Source organism: Pristiophorus japonicus, chromosome 17 (assembly GCF_044704955.1).
Source record: "Pristiophorus japonicus isolate sPriJap1 chromosome 17, sPriJap1.hap1, whole genome shotgun sequence".
Classification (NCBI taxonomy): domain Eukaryota; kingdom Metazoa; phylum Chordata; class Chondrichthyes; family Pristiophoridae; genus Pristiophorus; species Pristiophorus japonicus.
Window position 1 is genome coordinate 27135703 of NC_091993.1, and position 20066 is coordinate 27155768.

Consider the following 20066-nt stretch of genomic DNA (forward strand, 5'->3'; position numbering starts at 1 on the left):
ATACTCTCGGCGACGATACTCGAGGTGCTCAGCGCCCTCCCGGATGCACTTCCTCCACTTAGGGTGGTCTATGGCCAGTGACTCCCAGGTGTCAGTGGGGATGTCGCACTTTATCAGGGAGGCTTTGAGGGTGCCCTTGTAACGTTTCCTCTGCCCGCCTTTGGCTCATAGAAAATAGGTGCAGGAGTAGGCCATTCGGCCCTTCGAGCCTACACCACGTTTGCCATAGACGAGTTCCGAGTAGAGCGCTTTTCTTTGGGAGTGCAAGAAGGGGAAATGGTGAATCCCCAAATGGTGTTCAGAGCCCCGAGAATCCATAATCCATCTCCATGGCAATGTCACGTCAAGAAATTTATATGAAAATTCCAGTCAGGTTTCCTGTGTGCGAACCCTGACACAGTATCCCATGCAACCTGTATGCAAACACACAGTATGAAGAAACTGTATGGAATTTCCAACAGATTGTCCCTCTTCAGGAATTCTGGCAGCATATCCCGAAAAGCTTGACTGGAATTTCCACAGTATATCCCAAGGAACCTGCATGCAAATTCTGGCAACGTTCTGTCTGCTGCTTGAATGGAAAGATTGAAAGGGGGACCACAGGGATCGGAATGGATTCTGGGGCCAAAAGACTCCATCTTGTATTGATTAACAAACATTAGACTTCAGGTCAACTTTCATATTTCAGCCTTCTTATGAATTTGAAGTTTTAAAAATCAAATTGTACTTTTTAATAATTCTGACAGCAGATTTCTTCATAGATTAAGTAACATAATGTAGGATGCAGCTGTAGACAATTGGAAAACGAATGGTATTTTGATGACTTTAAAGCTGGTGCTGTCCCTGAACTCAAAGACCTGGAAAGATTGTACTGGGACAGACTGGGTCAAGTAATCTTTGTTCTACAACATTAGTTCAACAAATGACATTCAACTCTGCAACTATTTCAAGTTCTGAGTACATAGGCTCCCTCACTGGAAGAAAGGCTTGCATTTATATAGCACCTTTTACAACCTGAAGACATCCCAAAGCGCTTTACAGCCAAGTAAGCACTTTGAAAGTGTAGTAACTGTTGTAATGGGGGAAATTCAGCAGCCAATTTGTGCACAGCAAGCTTCCACAAACAGCAATGTGATAATGGCTAGATAATCTGTTTTAGTGATGTTGATTGAGGGATAAATATTGGCCAGGACACCAGGGATAACTCCCCTGCTCTTCTTCAAAATAGTGCCATGGGATCTTTTACACCCACCTGAGAGAGCAGATAGGGCCTCGGTTTAACATCTCATCCGAAAGACGGCACCTTGGACAGTGCAGCGCTCCCTCAGCATGGCACTGGAGTGTCAGCCTAGATTTTTGTGCTCAATTCCATGGAGTCAGACTTGAACCCGCAACCTTCTGATTCAGAAGCCAGTGAGCTACCCACTGAGCTACCCACTGAGCCACAGCTGGCACTGGAAGACAAAAATGGGTTTAAGAGACAACTAGACGTGTTTCTGAACCAGAAGAGGTTTCAGAGTAGTGAGAAGGTGGGTTAATCTATGATAAGTGGATGGGCTTGTTGGGCCTATTGGCCATTTCCCGTTCCTAAAAGTTCTCATGTTCTTATCCCGGTTTGATCGCAGCTGCAGAATCTGGGGCGATTCACTGTTGGCCACCTGCTGGTCAAAGTGACCATTCCAACAATGACCAAAGGTAACAACCTCCTCCTGGTCCTCACCAACAACTCCACCAGTCCGGTGAGTACAGCGAGCATCGGCGCTGGGCGGGCAGGGCATTCCGGAGAGGGGCAGTCCATCTGTGGGAGAGATCCCAATGGTGACACTCTCTCTACAAGAGGGGTCCTGCTAGTGACATTCCATCTACGGCAACGGCCCTGAATGGTAACACTCCCTTTCAATGAGACTGGTCCTGATGGTACCGCTCAATGTGAGGGGCCGAATAGGCTTCCTGATCCTGATACTGATACTTGCTCTGTGAGAATGGTCCTGATAGTGACCTCGGTGGGGGGGAAATTACCCCGTCTGGGGGCAGTAACAGCCGCGGGGCGGCAGTATCTGCACTGGGCGCGGAAGTCCCATCCCGCTCGCAATATTGGGGTTACCGTCCCCAAGAGCAAATGGGGCGCAAAATAACGCCCTCCTCTTGCACTGTGGGGCGTGGGCGGGGCGGAAGCAGAAGGAGGGGGCGCGGCGCTATACATTGGGCCGCGTAGGAAGGGCCTTCCCCTTCATTAAAGGGGAAGGCCAAGCTGCCGACTCTGTGGGTCCCTGCCTGGACCACCGGGGAGCGGGTAGCCGTGCCATCAGCCCGGCACTCGAGCAGAGAGCGGAGCTGCCAGATCACGGCACGGACCCCGTGTTCCACCATTCAACGGGCCGCGACCGGTAAGTCGGACGGTTATCATTTTATGCGAGAGCCACCTCCCCTTTAAGTAGCGCCCCGCGATCGGTCGACAGCCCGTTACGTGCCCCTTCAATCTGTCACTGGCATCATCCGCCGCAGATTCAGGGGGGCGCTCCCCAATTCTCCTTCCGGGGTGGAAACAGGGGGGGCTGCGCACGGTGATGGCGGCATGATCGTCGGCGCAGCGGAGCGGGGGCGCTACTGCTTACCGCCGCCGCTAAACCCCCGCCAAATGTAGCGTGAGTCATTAGTGGCAGCGCGCACGAACAAAAAGTCTTTGCGCTTCCCATTAGTGGGAGGCGTAAACAACCCGAATTTCTCCCCCCCCCCCACCCCCCACCCCCCTTAGTATTTAAAGCACAGAAACAGGCCGTTCAGCCCAACAGGTCCGTACCGGTGTTTATGCTCCACACCAGCCTCCTCCCACCCCTCTTCATCTCTCCCCATCACCATATCCCTCGATTCCTTTCTCCCTCGTCTACCTATCTAGCCTCTCCTTAAATGCACCTAAGCTATTCGCCTCAGCCCTCTGCACTCTCTGGAATTCTCTTCCCAATCTTCTCCCCCTTATTGCTTCTCTTCTTGCCTTTAAAACAAACCACCTCGGAAACTTCTAACTCCTCCATGTCTCTCCGACGTGAATGCCTCTGACACATCGCTCGCGGTAAAGGTGCCGTGGCGTGTTATTACTGGCGACGATTCAGCGCTTGCAATCCTTTGTGTATTTACCCCGCTGCCGTGTGTTCAATGCTTTGCAGGAAGAGGGGATCCAGTGCAATCTGACCAATCACATGGGAATGCAGCAGTGGCGCCGTCCCATAGGACAAGTTCTCGCGGAGGATCTGCGGCACTACGAGAAGCTGGTAATGACACTGCATTCGTTTCGGGAAATCACAGTCTTAATGTGAAGCTGTTTGAAGTCAGGTTCTTTGATCTCAGCCAGAGCCCTGCATCTACTTATAAAGAGGAGTTTCCTGCACACTGTTTGCTTTCTAATCCTTCCATTTTGCTCAGGTTATTTTTACCCCACACTATCACCTTGCCCCCCCCCCCCCCGCCACCCTCCTCTCCCCGAGGCACTGACTGAAATGAAGGGGTTGTCTTATGAGGAAAGGTTGAGCAAGTTGGGCCTGAACTCATTGGAGTTTAGAAAAATGAGGGGTGATCTTATTGAGATGTATAATATTCTGAGGGGGCTCGACAGGGTAGATGCAGAGAGGATGTTTCCCATCGTTGGGGAATCTAGAACTAGGGGGCATAGTTTCAGAATAAGGGGTCGCCCATTTAAAACGAAGATGAAGAGGAATTTCTTCTCTCAGAGGGTTGTGAATCTTTGGAATTCTCTGCCCCAGAGAGCTGTGGAGGCTGGGTCATTGAATAAATTTAAGGTGGAGATAGACAGATTTTTGAGCGATAAGGGAGTCAAGGGTTATGGGGAGCGGGCAGGGAAGTGGAGCTGAGTCCAAGATCAGATCAGCCATGATCTTATTGAATGGCGGAGCAGGCTCGAGGGGCCAGATGGCCGACTCTTATTTCTTATGTTCTTGTGACTCTCACTGGGGGTACGGTCAAACTGCCCTGGGGGAATTGGCCAAGTACCAGACACAGTGAGTGCCATACCGTCCTTACACCCTCACGCCCACACACCCCTCCCTCCGACAGGGATCAGGAGCGAGTGCACTGACCAATATTGCACCCATGGGTGCTGAAGCCAGTTGGAGCGCCCCCTACTGATGCCCTCAATGAGGACAGTTAAATAGTTACAAACGAGGAGCTGGAAGACCAGAGCCGCTGAAGTTACATTGTAGGACATTCCATCTGATAATTGCTGCTGTGAGGGTGTTACATAAGTGGAATAAAGGAGGCCGAGGGGAGACCTTATTGAGGTGTATAAAATTATGAGGGGCCTGGATAGAGTGGATAGGAAGGACTTATTTCCCTTAGCAGAGGGGTCAATAACAGGGGGCATAGATTGAAAGTCCTTGGTGGAAGGTTTAGAGGGGATTTGAGCAGGATTATTTTCACCCAGAGGGTGGTGGGGGTCTGGAACTCACTGACTGAAAGGGTGGTAGAGGCAGAAACCTTCATCACATTTAAAAAGTACTTGGATGTGCACTTGAAGTGCCGTAACCTACAGGGCTACGGACCAAGAGCTGGAAAGTGGGATTAGGCTGGATAGCTATTTGTCGGCCGGCGCGGACACAATGGGCTGAATGGCCTCCTTCTGTGTCGTAATTGTCTTTGATTCTATAAGTGCAATTTGTTGTTGTTGTTGTAGTGTAAGAATGCATTCATTGGAAATTCTTCTTTCCACTTCTTTGACAGAGGCATCCATCCATATAAAATATTATCCCATGGGATCATTTCAGCGCCATAAGCATTTTCAGGAAAAGGAATTTACGACTAACGTGCCTTCCTGACATATCGGCCCCACCGACCCATCTTCTCACCGTGTCCCTCCATCATTTCTTCCATTGGAAACACAGTGCCTCTTCAATCCACTGATTCTGTCCACTTCACTGGTAACTTACTGCACCACGCTATCACCCTTGAGTGCAAAGGTTCTATCTGAGTGTCCTTTAGCTGTTAGCTGTGGCTCAGTGAGTAGCACACTTGTTTCTGAGTCAGAAGGTTGTGGGTTCATAATCCCATTCCAGGGACTTGAGCACATAAATCCAGGCTGATACTTCCAGTGCAGTGCTGAGGGAGCGTTTCACTGTCACAGTTGCCATCTTTTGGATGTTAAACCGAGGCCCTGTCTGCTCTCTCAGGTGGGCATAAAAGATCCCATGGCACTATTTTGAGGAAGAGCAGGGGGGTTATTCCCAGTGTCCTGGTCAATATTTATCCTTCAATCAACATAACATTAAAAAGCAGATTATCTGGTCATTATCACATCGCTGTTTGTGGGAGCTTGCTGTGTGCAAATTGGCTGCCACGTTTCCCACATTACAACAGTGACTACACTCCAAAAGTACTTCGTTGGCTGTAAAACACTTTGAGACATCCGGTGGTCGTGAAAGGCACTATATAAATGCAAGTCTTTTTTTAATCGAACATCTAACCAGCTAATGCACATCCCTCGATACAGAGGCTTTTCATTCCCCTGAGCAATCCATACATCACATCTCATTTTAAAACTGGGACCGAAAGCTTTAGTTACAAGCAGCTGTCTGTTAGTGACCACACTTTGCCCCAGCATAAACCACTCCCCACAATTCTGCAGCACGGAAGGGACGACCACTCACTGAGTGATCATTCGAGAGTAGGCAGTTGAATTCTCTTGCTGATATCCTGTAATAAAACTCGACTAATCGCATTGCTACAATTAGCCTTAACTCTGATGTCCCAATACCCAAGACTATTCAGAGGGAAAAAGAAATCAACTGGGGTTCCTGCTCCTGATTGCTATGTCGTAAAAGAACCAGAGGGGGTGATGAGAGTTTTTCTGGCGCAGCAAGTTGTTCATCATCATCATCATCACTGAAAGGATGCTGGGAGCAGATTCAATAGTAACTTTCTAAAGGGATTTGAAAGGGTCTAGAGTTTAGAAGAATGAGAGGGAAACCTACAAAATTCTTACAAGACTTGACAGGGTGGATGCAGGGAGGATGTTTCCTCTGGCTGGGGAGTCCAGAACCAGGGGTCACAGTCTCAGAATAAGGGGTCGGCCACTTAGGACTGAGCTGAGGAGAAATTACTTCACTCAGAGGGTGGTGAATCTTTAGAATTCTCTACCCCAGAGGTCTGTGGAGGCTCAGTCGTTGAGAATATTCAAGACGGAGATCGATAGATTTTTAGATCTCCTTCTTAGGAAGTCCCCCAGAGTCGAGGATGACTTGCTGCCACACTAAAATGAGTTTTAAAGTGACTGATGAGACCAATGTGGGCCAGGTCCCGAACTTCATTTTAAAGGGTGGAAGATGGCTGTGCGTGAATTCTTTTAACGTGAAGTGGCCATTGCGCACCAGCTGCTACACGGGCTTGACAGAGCGAGGTCTTGGTCCAATGGCAAGGGGATCCAAGACGATTGGAGACCAGACTCTGCTGCATGGGCCTAACACACACACACACACACACATTCCCACTTACCCATTCCCTCTCTCAGATCCTCTCTCCCTGGTTTTCAGAGATCGCAGTGTAGGCGAGCGCATTAATCTTGGAGCAGCTGGTGTATTTTTCCACAGAATACTGACCCTGTACCCCGGCCACCCCCCCGGCCCCAACTCGCTGCTCTCCATGCACAGGCTCTGCTGACTTTTTTCCGCGCTCTCTCCAGCCGCTCACGCTTTGCGGTTGGTTGCTGCGCGTATTCTGGCCTTGGGTCCCCCACCTCGCTGCTGGGCTCTTAGTGCAATTACTGCTGTCCTGTCTCGCGATCAGCGAACTCAGCATTGACCAGGTACTGCACCTCCGACCTTCCTAGTCTGTGTGGTCCAGCATCTACCAACTCAGCCATCAGGGGAAGCTCCTTATTTCTATTTTTAATCCATAAAAACATTCTGACCTTCTCTCGCTCACAAACATCATTGCAAAAGGGAATCAAGGGATATGGGGACAGTGCAGGAAAGTGGAATTGAGGTTGAAGGTCAGCCGTGATCTCATTGAATGGTGGAGCAGGCTCGAGGGGCCGAATGGCCGACTCCTGCTCCTAATTCTTATGTTCTTATGTTGTAAAAGAAAAAAAATGCAGAGTTATGGGGAAGAGCAGGGGAGTTGGACTAATTGGATCGCTCTTTCAGCAATCTGGCATGGGTACAATGGGCCGAATGGCCTCCTTCCGTGCTGTAAGATTCTCTAATTCTATAACACTTTGTAAATGTGTGTGTGGAGTTCAGTTAAGGATGGCGGTGATGCCCTCCAAAGTTGAACATCTGCCTTAACATGTGAAGAGTGCCTAGTAAGGCACGGTAACCAGCAGTTGCTGGTGTCTGTGGAACAGCGCCCAGACATGAGTCAGTGCCTTCAGGAGAGGAAAGGGGAAAGAAAGTGTGGGGTTTGGGAGGAGGGGGAGAGGGGCAGCCATAAAGGAAACTTGGGATGAGACAAGATCATTCACCAAAAAAATGCTTTTTCTCTTTCTCACCTTGTAAACTTTTTTAAGATGAACTCGTGCCAGAATCGCAAACAGTATCCAGAAGTCTGTAATCAGTTAGAGCTGCCTCAATTTCCTGTGAATAAGTGATCTTCAAAGTCTGCATCTGAACACGACTTATTGCCAGTCCACCTCCAGGTTCTGTTGATGCTTTTCCTAGATTCTGCATTACTTTGGCCGGTTTTAACCTTGAATACGTGTTTGCCTGACAGGATGCCGGCAATGCTAAGTGCACTTTCCTGGTCTGTGAAATGAAGAATCTTAAAACCAATGAAGAATACACCATTCACATATCTGGAAGACTCTTGACTGATTCGCTAATGGCGGTAAGTGCATAAACTTCACCGTATAAAGATAACTAAACTCTTAAGCCGCTACATAGCCCAAGTCTGTCCCAGACTTGAATCAGTAGAGACCCTTCAACCAACTTTCTCAGTCTCTTGGGTTAGCAATATCTTGGTTTCTAACAGGCGCTATGCCTCCCCACAGGGCTGTGTCAGCTGTGGCTCAGTGGGTAGCAGCGTCACCTCTGAGTCAGATGGTTGTGGGTTTAAGTCCTGCTCCAGAGGCTTGAGCACAAAATACAGATGCTCCCAGTGCAGTGCTGAGGGAGTGCTGCACTGTCGGAGATGCCATCTTTCGGGTGAGATGTTAAACCGAGGCCCCGTCTGCTCTCTCAGGTGGACGTAAAAGATCCCATGGCACTATTTCAAAAAAAGAGCGGGGGAGTTCGCCCCGGTGTCCCTGTCCAATATTTATTCCTCAACCAACATCACTAAGAAACAGATTATCTGGCTTTTATCCCATTGCTGTTTGTGGGAGCTTGCTGTGTGCAAATTGGCTGCTGCGTTTCCTACATTACAACAGTGACTACACTCCAAAAAGTAAAGTAAATTGGCTGCAAAGCGCTTAGGAACGTCCTGAGATCGTGAAAGGGCCGATATAAGTGAAAATCTTACCTTTACATCCACCTGAGAGGGCAGACGGGGCCTCAGTTCAACACCTCATCCCACAGGCGACATCTCCGACAGTGCGGCCAGCTCAGATTACGTGCTGCAGTCTAGGAAGCGGGACTTGAACCCACAACCTTCTGAACCCAAGGTGGGAGTGAATCATAGAATCATAGAAATTTACAGCACGGACGGAGGCCATTTTGGCCCATCATATCCGTGCCGGCCGACAAAGAGCTACCCAGCCTAATCCCACTTTCCAGCTCTTGGTCCGTAGCCCTGTAGGTTATGGCACTTCAAGTGCACATCCAAGTACTTTTTAAATGTGGTGAGGGTTTCTGCCTCTACCACCCTTTCAGGCAGTGAGTTCCAGACCCCCACCATCCTCTGGGTGAAAAATATTCCCCTCAAATCCCCTCTAAACCTCCCCCCAATTACTTTAAATCTATGCCCCCTGGTTATTGGCCCCTCTGCTAAGGGAAACAGGTCCTTCCTATCCACTCTATCTAGGCCCCTCATAATTTTATACACCTCAATAAGGTCTCCCCTCAACCTCCTCTGTTCCAAAGAAAACAACCCCAGCCTATCCAATCTTTCCTCAAAGCTAAAATTCCCCAGTCTAGACAACATCCTCGTAAATCCCCTCTGTACCCTCTGTAGTGCAATCACATCTTTCTTGTAATATGGTGACCAGAACTGCACGCAGTACTCTAGCTGCGGCCCAACTGCTATTGGTTAACTGCTATTGGTTGCTACCCATTGAGTCACGGCTGGCACTGTGGGGATCTGAACGTCACATCAACCTCTAAATTTATGGCATGAAAATCTTTGGGGTTTCACACTGAATCTCCAGGCAATCTAATTTCCGACGGGGGTGGGGGGTGGGGGTAACGATGCCTGGATTTAATTTACATTCCAAATTCTTTCAGCATTGCTTCATCCCAAATAAGACAAGAAAACATTAATTTTCTTTGAAAAACCACGTATTATTATTGCTCTGTGAGAGAAACAGGCTTCATAACAAAAGCCACAGTCCTGAAATTATCATTAAAACTGATAAAGAAACTGTCTACGTTCAGCTACATCTGCGACACTGTCCCGAAATCAATGGAATTTATCAAATGGATTCAGTATGAGTGTTCTTTCCTCCCACTGTACAACGATAACTTTGCACGGGATAAATGTCATATATTAAGTTAAGTGGCCATCTGGAATTGTTGGCTTGCAAGCGAGTAAATCCTTTAAGCACACAAGATATTTAAAGGGAAACACCATTTTTTTTAAAGAAAACACATTGACCGAGTCTTGCTTGTGACCTTCTGCTGCCCTCAGCATGGAAGTCAAGTCTTTTTTTCCACTTCACTTCTCCTCCCTTGACTTTCAAAAGGATAAATACTTGAAGAGGGGGTAAACGTTGCAGTGCTTATGGGGCAAGAGCAGGGTGTGTGGGACCAATGGATAGCACTATCACAGAGCTGGCACAGGCATGATGGGCCCAAGAACCCTCCTTCTGTGATGTAGCATTCACCTTCCAGCCTCTGCTGAAGGTGCTGACCCGTTCTGCGACCGGGTTTGGCAAGGCTTTTTCATTCCATTCTCGGGGATGAGGGTGTCACTGGCAAGGCCAACACTGATTGGCCATCCCCAGTTTCCTTTCAGCAGGTGTTGGGCCGCCTTCTTGAAGAACCAACCGTTTGCTACAACTGAGCAGCTTGTTAAGAAAGTCTTGCATTTATATAGCGCCTTTCATGACCACCGGATGTCTCAAAGTGCTTTACAGCCAATGAAGTACATTTTGGAGTGTAGTCACTGTTGTAATGTGGGAAACGCAGCAGCCAATTTGTGCACAGCAAATTCCCACAAACAGCAATGTGATAATGACCAGATAATCTGTTTTTTTCATTATGTTGATTGAGGGATTAATATTGGCCCCAGGACACCGGGGATAACTCCCCTTGCTCTTCTTCGAAATAGTGGCCATGGGATCTTTTACGTCCACCTGAGAGAACAGACGGGGCCTCGGTTTAACGTCTCATCTGAAAGACGGCACCTCCGACAGTGCAGCGCTCCCTCAGCACTGCACTGGGAGTGTCAGCCTAGATTTATGTGAAGTCGCTGGAAGGAAGACCGGGGAAGGAAGGGTTGGAGGGGGATGGAAGAGGGGGCGGGGGGGTAAGGGGAGTGGGACCGAGAGGGAATGGTCAAAGAGGAGGGGATGGGAGGGCGAGAGGAGGGGCATGAGGATTGGACAGGGGTGAGGGGAGGGGGATGGGGATTAGGGGAGGGGGATGGGGATGGGGAGTGAGGGGAGGGGGAGAGGAGGGGACGGGCACGGAGAGAAGGAAGGGGATGAAAATCGGTCCCGTTGTCTTTTCTACATTGAATGTTTTGCGTGTGTTTTTTTCAGCTCAAGTTCAGGTCACTGTTACTCGTAACCACGGCAACACTTGATATTCGGGAGCCGGGCGCCATGTTTATAACAGAGGACGGAAGGAGCCGGCATGTAAGTGAATCAGCGTTCGCTGCCCGTAGTCACGCCCGGGGAAACAAGCCGCGAGTCCCTGGTCTCGGCCTGGGCTGACAGAGGTTGCCCGAACATTCGGCCATTTCCCAGCAACAGCGGGGAGGGGAAAGACTGCAGGCTGCTCTCAATGCTGCCGGGGGGGCGGGGGGTTACCAAGCCTCAAGGAATTGAAAATTAATCACCAGGACAACCCTGGAGAAAAATCAGAGAGGCAGTTAAAAAAAATATTGTTTCGTTTTCTCTCAACACTTTTGTTTTATTAGTTAAAAATATGCTGTTTGATTGGCCAGTCAAGAACCGATCAACCACATAACTAAGTTCCAATTGGCCAGGGATGGGGGGGGGGGGGGTGACCCTGTGACGATTGACATGTCGGGCAACCAATGGCGGGAGTGTGGGGGCGGGAGAATTGGAGGCGGGGGGGGGGGGGGGGCGGAGTGGATCATGTGATGAAACCTCCAGGAATACATCCAATCAGAGTTGGCGACCCCATGGATTCAGGTTAATGACCTGGATAAATACTTGAAAGGGTAATAAATTTGCAGGGCTATGGGGTAAGAGCAGGGGGGAGTGGGACTAATTGCATCATTCTTTCAAAGAGCCGGTACAGGTACGATGGGCCGAATGGCCTCCCTCCATGCTGTGTTATTCTATACTACAGAGGTCTGGGTGCAGCGACCTCTGAGGTGACCCGGGCTCCCAGGTGAGAAAGAAAGAAAGACTTGCATTTATATAGCGCCTTTCACGACCACCGGACGTCTCAAAGCGCTTTACATCCAATGAAGTATTCTTGGAGTGTAGTCACTGTTGTAATGTAGGAAACGCGGCAGCCAATTTGCGCACAGTAAATTTGGGACAGAGGAGGAATTTCTTCACTCAGAGGGTGGTGAATCTTTGGAATTCTCTACTCCAGAGGGCTGTGGATGCTAAGTCTCTGAATATATTCAAGGCTGAGATCGATACCTTTTTGGACTTCAGGGGAATCGAGGGATATGGGGATCGGGTGGTAAAGTGGAGTTGAGGTCGAAGATCAGCCATGATCTTATTGATTGGCAGAGCAGGCTCGAGGGGCCGAATAGCCAACTCCTGCTCCTATTTCTTATGTTCCTATGTTCAGCTCCACTTCAAAAGTACTTGGTTGGCTGTAAAGCGCTTTGAGACGTCCGATGGTTGTGAAAGGCGCTATATAAATGCAAGTCTTTCTTTCTTTCTTTAAATGGCCAACCCCTTATCCTGAGACTGTGGCCCCTGGTTCTAGACTCTCCAGCCTGGGGGAAACAGCCTCTCAGCATCTACCCTGTCAATCCCCTTCAGAACCATATATATTTCAATGGGATCACCTCTCATTCTTCTAAAGTCTACAGAATGCGCGTCCAAGGGGGAAGCAGGATGTTGGGTTTGAGATGTGCATTGGGCGGGTGTGGAGAAGTCGGTAGAGGGATAAAGAAGATTGAATCCACAGACAGGTTGGACCGGAAGTTATATCTTAGGGCTGCTGGCAATTCGTGGTGCCCGTATCCACGATATTACTGCCAGGAGCACAATGACTCCATCAACAAGCATTGTGTCACACGCATTTCCCCTCGCCCCACCCCCACACCGCCTTGCACAGGTTCCCAGTCAGAATATGATCGAATCTGCTGACCTGCCCCTTCTCTCTCTCTCTCTCTCAGCAGTATCTGTAGCACATCAATTCCATTCGAAAAGGAAATCTTTCTGTAATAACAATCATTCTGTTTTTTAATATCCTGCTTTGAGGCCGCACACAATTACCCTCTCTCAATTTGTGTTCAGACAACCCCAAGTGAGGAAATTAAACTTTTATGAATACATAGAACTCCCAACGTAATGATATTGCCTCTTACACACCCACCACTTCCCAGTCCCAGTGTTATTGGGGGTTCTGGCTCCGTTTCATTCACCCTGTTTCAGGCGGTGCTCTGCTGACCTCTAGTGGACAAGTGGATATCTCTGCATTCCCTCGGATCTTTCACAGGACCCAATTACTGGAAAAGAGCTTGTAATTATATAGCGCCTTTCATGATCTCAGGATGTTGCAAAGTGCTTTACAACCAACAAAGTATTTTTTTTAAGTGTAGTCACTGTCATAATGCAGGAAGCGCGGCAGCCAATGTCTGCATAGCAAGACTCCACAAATATTCAAAAGGGAGTTAGATGTGGCTTTTATGGCTAAAGGTATCAAAGGGTAATGGAGAGAAAGCAGAAGTGGGGTACTAAAGTTGCACGATCAGCCATGATCATATTGAATGATGGTGCAGGCTCGAAGGGCCGAATGGCCTACTCCTGCACCTATTTTCTATGTTTCTATGATAATGGTCAGATAATTTGTTTGGCTCATTTTAATCTCACCTTTACAGAATACCAACTCCATTACCGCTTTTCCTTCACGTCCACCGATCAGGTCTCAGTTTAATGTCCCGTCTGAAGGATGGTACTTCTGACCATGCAGCACTCCCCGAGTGAAAGAAAGACTTGCATTTATATAGCGCCTTTCACGACCACCGGATGTCCCAAAGCGCTTTACAGCCAATGAAGTACTTTGGAAGTGTAGTCGCTGTTGTAATGTAATGCTTAGGGACATTGGCCTCCTCCTGTCCCGAATGTTTCAATCAGCCCCTCGGGCCTGCTTCATCATTCAATTAGATCATGGCTGATCTGCACCTCACCTCCAGTTTCTCGCCTTTACTCCATAGCCCTTGGTATCCTTACCAAACAAAAATCTATCTATCTCAGTCTTGCTCCAATAGATCCCCAGCTTCCACAGCCTTTTAGAGGTGAGAATTCCACATTTCTACCAACCTTTGTGTGGAAAAAGTGCTTCTGGATTTCACTCCTGATTTAAAATTATGCCCCCTTGTTCTTGATTTCCCCACCAGAGGAAATAGTTTCTCTAAATGCGGTATAAAGTTCTAGAGTCCAAACGTGTCGTGACTGAAGTGTCGGACTTCTCTGGTACAGTGGAGGGAGCTGGGAATATGCGGTGGTCCAGAAAAAGGAGGAAAGGGTACGAGCTGGGACATACAGCAAGAGGAGATCATCCAGTAAAGCTTGATTGGCACCCCATCCACCAGCTTCAACATTCACCCCCTCCACCACCGGCGCACCGTGGCTGCAGTGTGTAGCATCTACAAAATGCACTGCAGCAACTCGCCAAGGCTTCTTCGGCAGCACCTCCCAAACTTGTCACCTAGAAGGACGAGGGCAGCAGGCGTATGGGAACACCATCACCTGCAAGTTCTCCGCCAAGTCACACAGCATCCTGACTTGGAAATATACCAGCCGTTCCTTCATCGTCGCTGGGTCACAATCCTGGAACTCCCTCCCCAACAGCACTGTGGGAGCACCTTCACCACACGGACTGCAACGGTTCAAGGTGGTGGCTCACCACCACCTTCTCAAGGGGCAGTTAGGGGATGGGCAATAAATGCCAGTCTTGCCAGCGATGCCCACATCCCATAAGAACATAAGAATTAGGAGTAGGAGTAGGCCATTTGCTCCCTCGAGCCTGCTCCACTACTCAATAAGATCATGGCTGTTTCCATGAATGAATGATAAAAAAGATGAGGTGGGGTAAGTCGGTGAAGAGCTGGGGAGAAAACCACGATGAGAATATTGAGGTCAATGCATGATGGAAACAGGGAGCCAATGGACAAGGTTGAAGAGAACCCATCATAATGCGCTTGTTCCTCTTCTTACAGATTACGCTTCAAATGACCAAGCAGTACGAGTCTGAGGTTCCGCTCTGGATTATAATTGGAAGCTTGTTAGGAGGCTTTCTCTTGCTGGCACTGCTCACACTCGCTTTATGGAAGGTGAGGCCAGTATTCCACTGCAACTTGTACATTAAACCTTCGAGCATTGCAAACAGGTTTACCTGCCCGGGCACTAATGGGCTTGTGGTTGGGGGGAGGGCAAGGACAATACACGTTCAGGAGATCTCTTGATTTCATGTGTTCATGAGAGTTTTAATTGCAGGAGGCCATGGAAGATTGTGTGGGTTATGTTGATATCACGACAGAGAAAATTGTATATGGTCTGCAATAATACACCGCTTTAGGTCACATACTACTGCACCTAGAAATAACACTAAAAATGCATGTCTGTTGTAATCATCATCATAGGCAGTCCCTCGAAATCTAGGAAGACTTGCTTCGACTCTAAAAGTGAGTTCTTAGGCGACTGTACAGTTCAATACTGGAATTACAGTCTCTGTCACAGGTGGAGATGTTGTAATGTCGGAAGCACGGCAGCCAATTTGCACACAGCAAGATCCCACAAATAGCAACGTGATAATGACCAGATAATCTGTTTGTGTTATGCTGATTGAGGGATAAATATTGGCCAGGGCACCGGGGATAACTCCCCTGCTCTTCTTCGAAATAGTGCCATGGGATCTTTTACATCCACCTGAGAGGGCAAACGGGGTCTCGGTTTAACGTCTCAATGAAACACAGCATCTTCGACAGTGCAGCTCTCCCTCAGCACTGCACTGGAGTGTCAGCCTAGATTTTTGTTGCTCAGGTCCCTGGAGTGGGACTTGAACCCAGGACATTCTGACTCGGAGGCAAGAGTGCTGCCCACTGAGCCACGGCTGGCATGATGGAGGGGGGTGGGCGGGGGTTGGGAATCTAAATATTACACCTGTGACCTGCATGCATCTGCCCCCTGAAGATTAACCTTTTTTCTGCCACTTATCTGTCCCGCAGCTTGGCTTCTTCCAAAGTGCTTACCGCAAGAGAAAGGAGTCTCTGGCAGCTCGGAATGGGTCAATCGGACACGTAATGAAAAAAGCATAGAACGTTCAAATCACGAAAGCCAAAGCAAATGGTAAACAAGAGGAGGTGCAAATTCATTCGGTAATACTGGACCCCACCAGCTGGTCAGCAATTGGCAATTTCTGTATGCCAAGATCGGCCAGACACCAGAGGCACCTTCCAGCTCTATAGTTCGATTTTATTGGTGCCACACACTTTAATTGGTCTTCTGAGGTGCAATATACTCTAATTCCCAGAACATACCATACCCACCGGTAGAAAAAAAATGTTTCAACAGGGGGCACAATGTAGATTGTATTTCTGTTCGTTTGGAAATTTGAAATTTTGATTGGGGGTATCGCTGTGCTGAACACAAAACCCGCAATAATGCGCAGTCACGGTGTAAGTAAACTGCAGCGGATGAGAGAGAGCCCCTGTTACAGCTGTCAGGAATTATGTCGCCTGCCCCTTTAAGCAGAAAATAGGGCCCAAACCAGACAGGCGATTTTCTTTTTAGAGCAGCAGAAACTTTGCAAAAGCCTTGACGTATTTTTTTCTTTAGTCTGCCATCGAGAGAGAAACCTTGCTGAGAAAATGAGCAACAATTTTGAGAGGATTTACAAATTGTAATTTTCTTTTTCGCTATAATTGCCCTCCTGCAACCTTCCGCCATCACACGCCTTGGTTTAGGTGTGAGGGAGGCGTAACCGAACTGAGTCATGTATTCCTCCTTGGCTGTCCCACCGCATCACCATGGGCAGCTTCAATGCTGAGGGGAAGGCCCAGCCTGGGTATTTTGTCCTCACAACCCCACCCCTCCCCACCCTCATCTATTCCATACCACGAGGGACCAAAGCAGGTTTACCTATCTGCTAAAACTAGCCCAAAGCAACTGAACAACAACAGAACCCCTAATGCCCAGCTCCAACAACAACAACAACTTGGATTTATATAGCACCTTTAACGTAGTGAAATGTCCCAAGGCACTTCACAGGAAGAAAGAAAAGACTTGGATTTAACTACCTTTCACTACCACCGGACGTCTCAAAGCGCTATATAGCCAATGAAGTACTTTTGGAGTGTAGTCATTGTTGTAATGTAGGAAGCATGGCAGCCAACTTGCGCACAGCAAGTTCCCACAAACAGCAATGTGACAATGACCAGATAATCTGTTTTGTTGTTATGTTGATTGAGGGATAAATATTGGCCAGGACACCTCCCCTGCTCTTCTTCGAAATAGTGCCGTGGGATCTTTTATGTCCACTCGAGAGAATAGAGAGGGCCTCAGTTTACTGTCTCATCCGAAAGACGGCACCTCCGACAGTGCAGCGCTCCTTCAGTACTGCACTGGAGTATCAGCCTAGATTATTTTGTGCACAAGTCCCTGGGGTGGGACTTGCACACACAACCTTCTGATTCAGAGGCGAGAGTGCTACCCAGGAGTGATATGAGACAAAAAATTTGACACCGAGCCAGATAAGGAGAGATTAGGGCAGGTGACGAGTAGGTTTTAAGGAGCATCTTGACCATTGGTAAATGCGTCGCCTAGTGTGGACCCTGAGCCACTCATACCATGGAGGTCCCTGGTCCGTACCGAGCTGGCCAAACTCGTTCTGTGAACGCCCGCCGCCAAGGCTCGCAGGAGAAGGATAGCTACTTGGGAGAGGTAGCGGAGAGAGATTGCCACTCGTGGATCCGTACCTGAGCGAGAGGTGGCGCTTTTCAGGAGAAGTAGGGAAGAAACAATGACAAGAAGCCAGCAACCGAACCCTCAATCCAGCGGGGTTGCTCGTTTAGCGTTGGGCTGGGTCAGAGCTGTCAGTCGTGTATTACAAAATGTAATGTGGAACTCTCTACTGCAGGCAGTAGTTAAGGCGAATAAAAAGAATAATTTTATTTATATCACACCTTTAATGTAGCAAAACGTCCCAAGGTGCTTCACAGCAGTGTTATAAGACAAAACAAATAAATTTGACATCGAGCCACAAAAGAAGAAATTACAGCAGGTGAACAAAAGCTTGGTCAAAGAGGTATGTTTTAAGGAGCGTCTTAAAGGAGGAAAGAGAGGTAGAGAGACGGAGAGGTTTAGTGAGGGAGTTCCAGAGCTTGGGGCCCAGGCAACAGAAGACGCGGCCACTTACTGATTATAATTAAGCGATTATAATCAGGGATGCTCAAGACAGCAGAATTTGAGGAACGCAGACATCCCGTGGTTTTGTGAGGCTGAAAAAGGTTACAGAGATAGAGAGGGGCGAGGCCATGGAGTGAATTGTAAACAAGGATGAGAATTTCTGAAATCGAATAGCAGAGATGCATTCGAGGGGTACGCGAGATAAGCACATGGGGGAGAAAGCAATAGAAGGACATGTTGATTGGGTGAGATGAGGAGAGGTGGGAGAAGGGTAGTATGGAGCATAAACATCGGCATGGACCAGTGGGGCCGAATGGCCTGTTTCTGTGCGGTAAATGCTTTGTAAAATGTTGAATGTGTTGCACGGATTGGTCAGATCTGTTGCACGCTTGCACAGTGTGCCAGAGAGTGTGGACCCATACATACCCCAGTAAGGGTCAGCACCTTCAGGGCAGGAAGGAAGAAGACTGGGGGGACACGGGACGGTGTAGAGAACTTATTATCACCGTGATTGCCATAAATATCATGAGGGGAAAGGGTCAAAGCATAATGACTTCTTCTAGTTTTCTGCCCAACAAGGATAATGATAAAGTATTTCAACAGAATTAATAATGAGTCAAAACAGATTTAGAGAGGCAGAGGGAAGATTATATGAATTAAATAAAATAAATATGAATGGACTCATTGATAAATTCCCCATTCAGTTCTATTTTCTGATGCTAACAACTGATCCATTCATACACAGTCTGTAACGTATTTGCTTCATGGGTTCTTTGCTTAACAGCAATTTGTTGCTATGAAATTCTTAAGAACTAGTTGGTTTATTAGCAAAGGTTTAACAATCGCACTACACATTACCAGTTCATCCACTTGGCTCACAACTACATACCTCATCGTGGATGACCTAAACCCAACTGACTGGGGTTTTATTGAATATTGTGAACATCACGTGACCGGCTAAGCCACTCACAATGTAACAGCTCGACAACTATTTTAAATTAAACAAAGAAAGCCAAGTGCCCCCTTGTTAAAGGGGCACAATGACTCGACCCCACAAATCAAATAAATGTAAAAGGGAGCCTTAACAGATCAAATTCAAATTCTGTTCCCTGCTGTAATGCACTCCAGTCCCTCTGGTGCCCACCTCTCGTAGAAGGCCACGAGCGTAACGGTGGACACCTCGTGCTCCATCTCCAGGACACCCTGGCGTGAACGTAACCGCAGAAGAGAGGCAACAGCTCTACAACTATTTTATTGCAACCAATCAAGTGCCCCCTGATTAAAGGGAGGGGGGGGGGTCACACGCCAAGAACTTTTCAAGTGCCCCCTTGTTTTTTGGTTTTTTTGAGGGCACTAAGAACACAAATTATACAAGTGCCCCAGGCTAAAAGGGGGGTGGGAGCACTAAACCCGACACAATAAACAAATTAAACTTTGGCAGTAACTTAAATCAAATTAAAATTTGGTTGCCGGGGATGATGATGCACTCCAGTCCCTCCGGCGCCCACCTCTCGCGGAAGACCTCGAGCGTACCAGTGGACACCGCGTGCTCCATCTCCAGGGACACCCTGGCGCGAACATAGCTGCAGAAGAGAGGCAACGGCTCCACAGGCCTGAGAGCATACATTACGCAGGCCATGTGCAAACAATGGTCTCTAATATTTACCAATTTAATGAAGGTTAATTGTGGCAATTGCAGGTGCTTTAAGCCGTTCTTAGTTTGTATTAAGAAGTGTGCTTGTGAGACCGGCACTTATAGGGTTTGTGTAGCTGGCGGAAAGCCTAGAAACAGCTCCCTGGGATTCAGTGAAGGTAACAGCCAGGAACATATAAACAGCTTAAATTTGGAGGCTGACCACGTCATAGACAACCTCTTGACCGCGGGGCTGTTGCATCCGATGAATCGATGGTATAAACAAGGCAACAGAACTGCCTCCTGAGTCAAAGCCCCTCCAGTGAGAGGAGGAAGCGACTATCTGTAGCCGCGCTGGCTTCCACCTGTCCTGGTTGCCCGCTGACCGAGCTCTGGAACCACCTGCACAGGACAGGAAGAAGGTTCCCATTCCGCAGTCCGGCAGGGCTCCCGTCCTCACAATCCCCATGGGGTTGCCAACTCTGGTTGGAGGTGTTCTTGGAGGTTTCATCACATGACCTCCTGCTTCCCACTGCCACGCTCCTCACTCCC

The 20066-nt window shown here is 48.3% G+C and overlaps 1 protein-coding gene across 1 annotated transcript in view; it reads left to right on the forward strand.

Moving 5' to 3' along the window:
- Positions 1-16139, forward strand: part of itga11a (integrin, alpha 11a) — a 176434-nt gene extending 160295 nt beyond the window's left edge. The window contains exons 25-30 of the mRNA XM_070858509.1: positions 1626-1739; positions 3165-3269; positions 7714-7827; positions 10859-10954; positions 14695-14808; positions 15703-16139. Of these exons, the coding sequence (XP_070714610.1) occupies positions 1626-1739; positions 3165-3269; positions 7714-7827; positions 10859-10954; positions 14695-14808; positions 15703-15792 (633 nt within the window). The 3' untranslated portion in view covers positions 15793-16139. The remainder of the gene's footprint in view (positions 1-1625; positions 1740-3164; positions 3270-7713; positions 7828-10858; positions 10955-14694; positions 14809-15702) is intronic.
- Positions 16140-20066: the final 3927 nt, after the last annotated feature.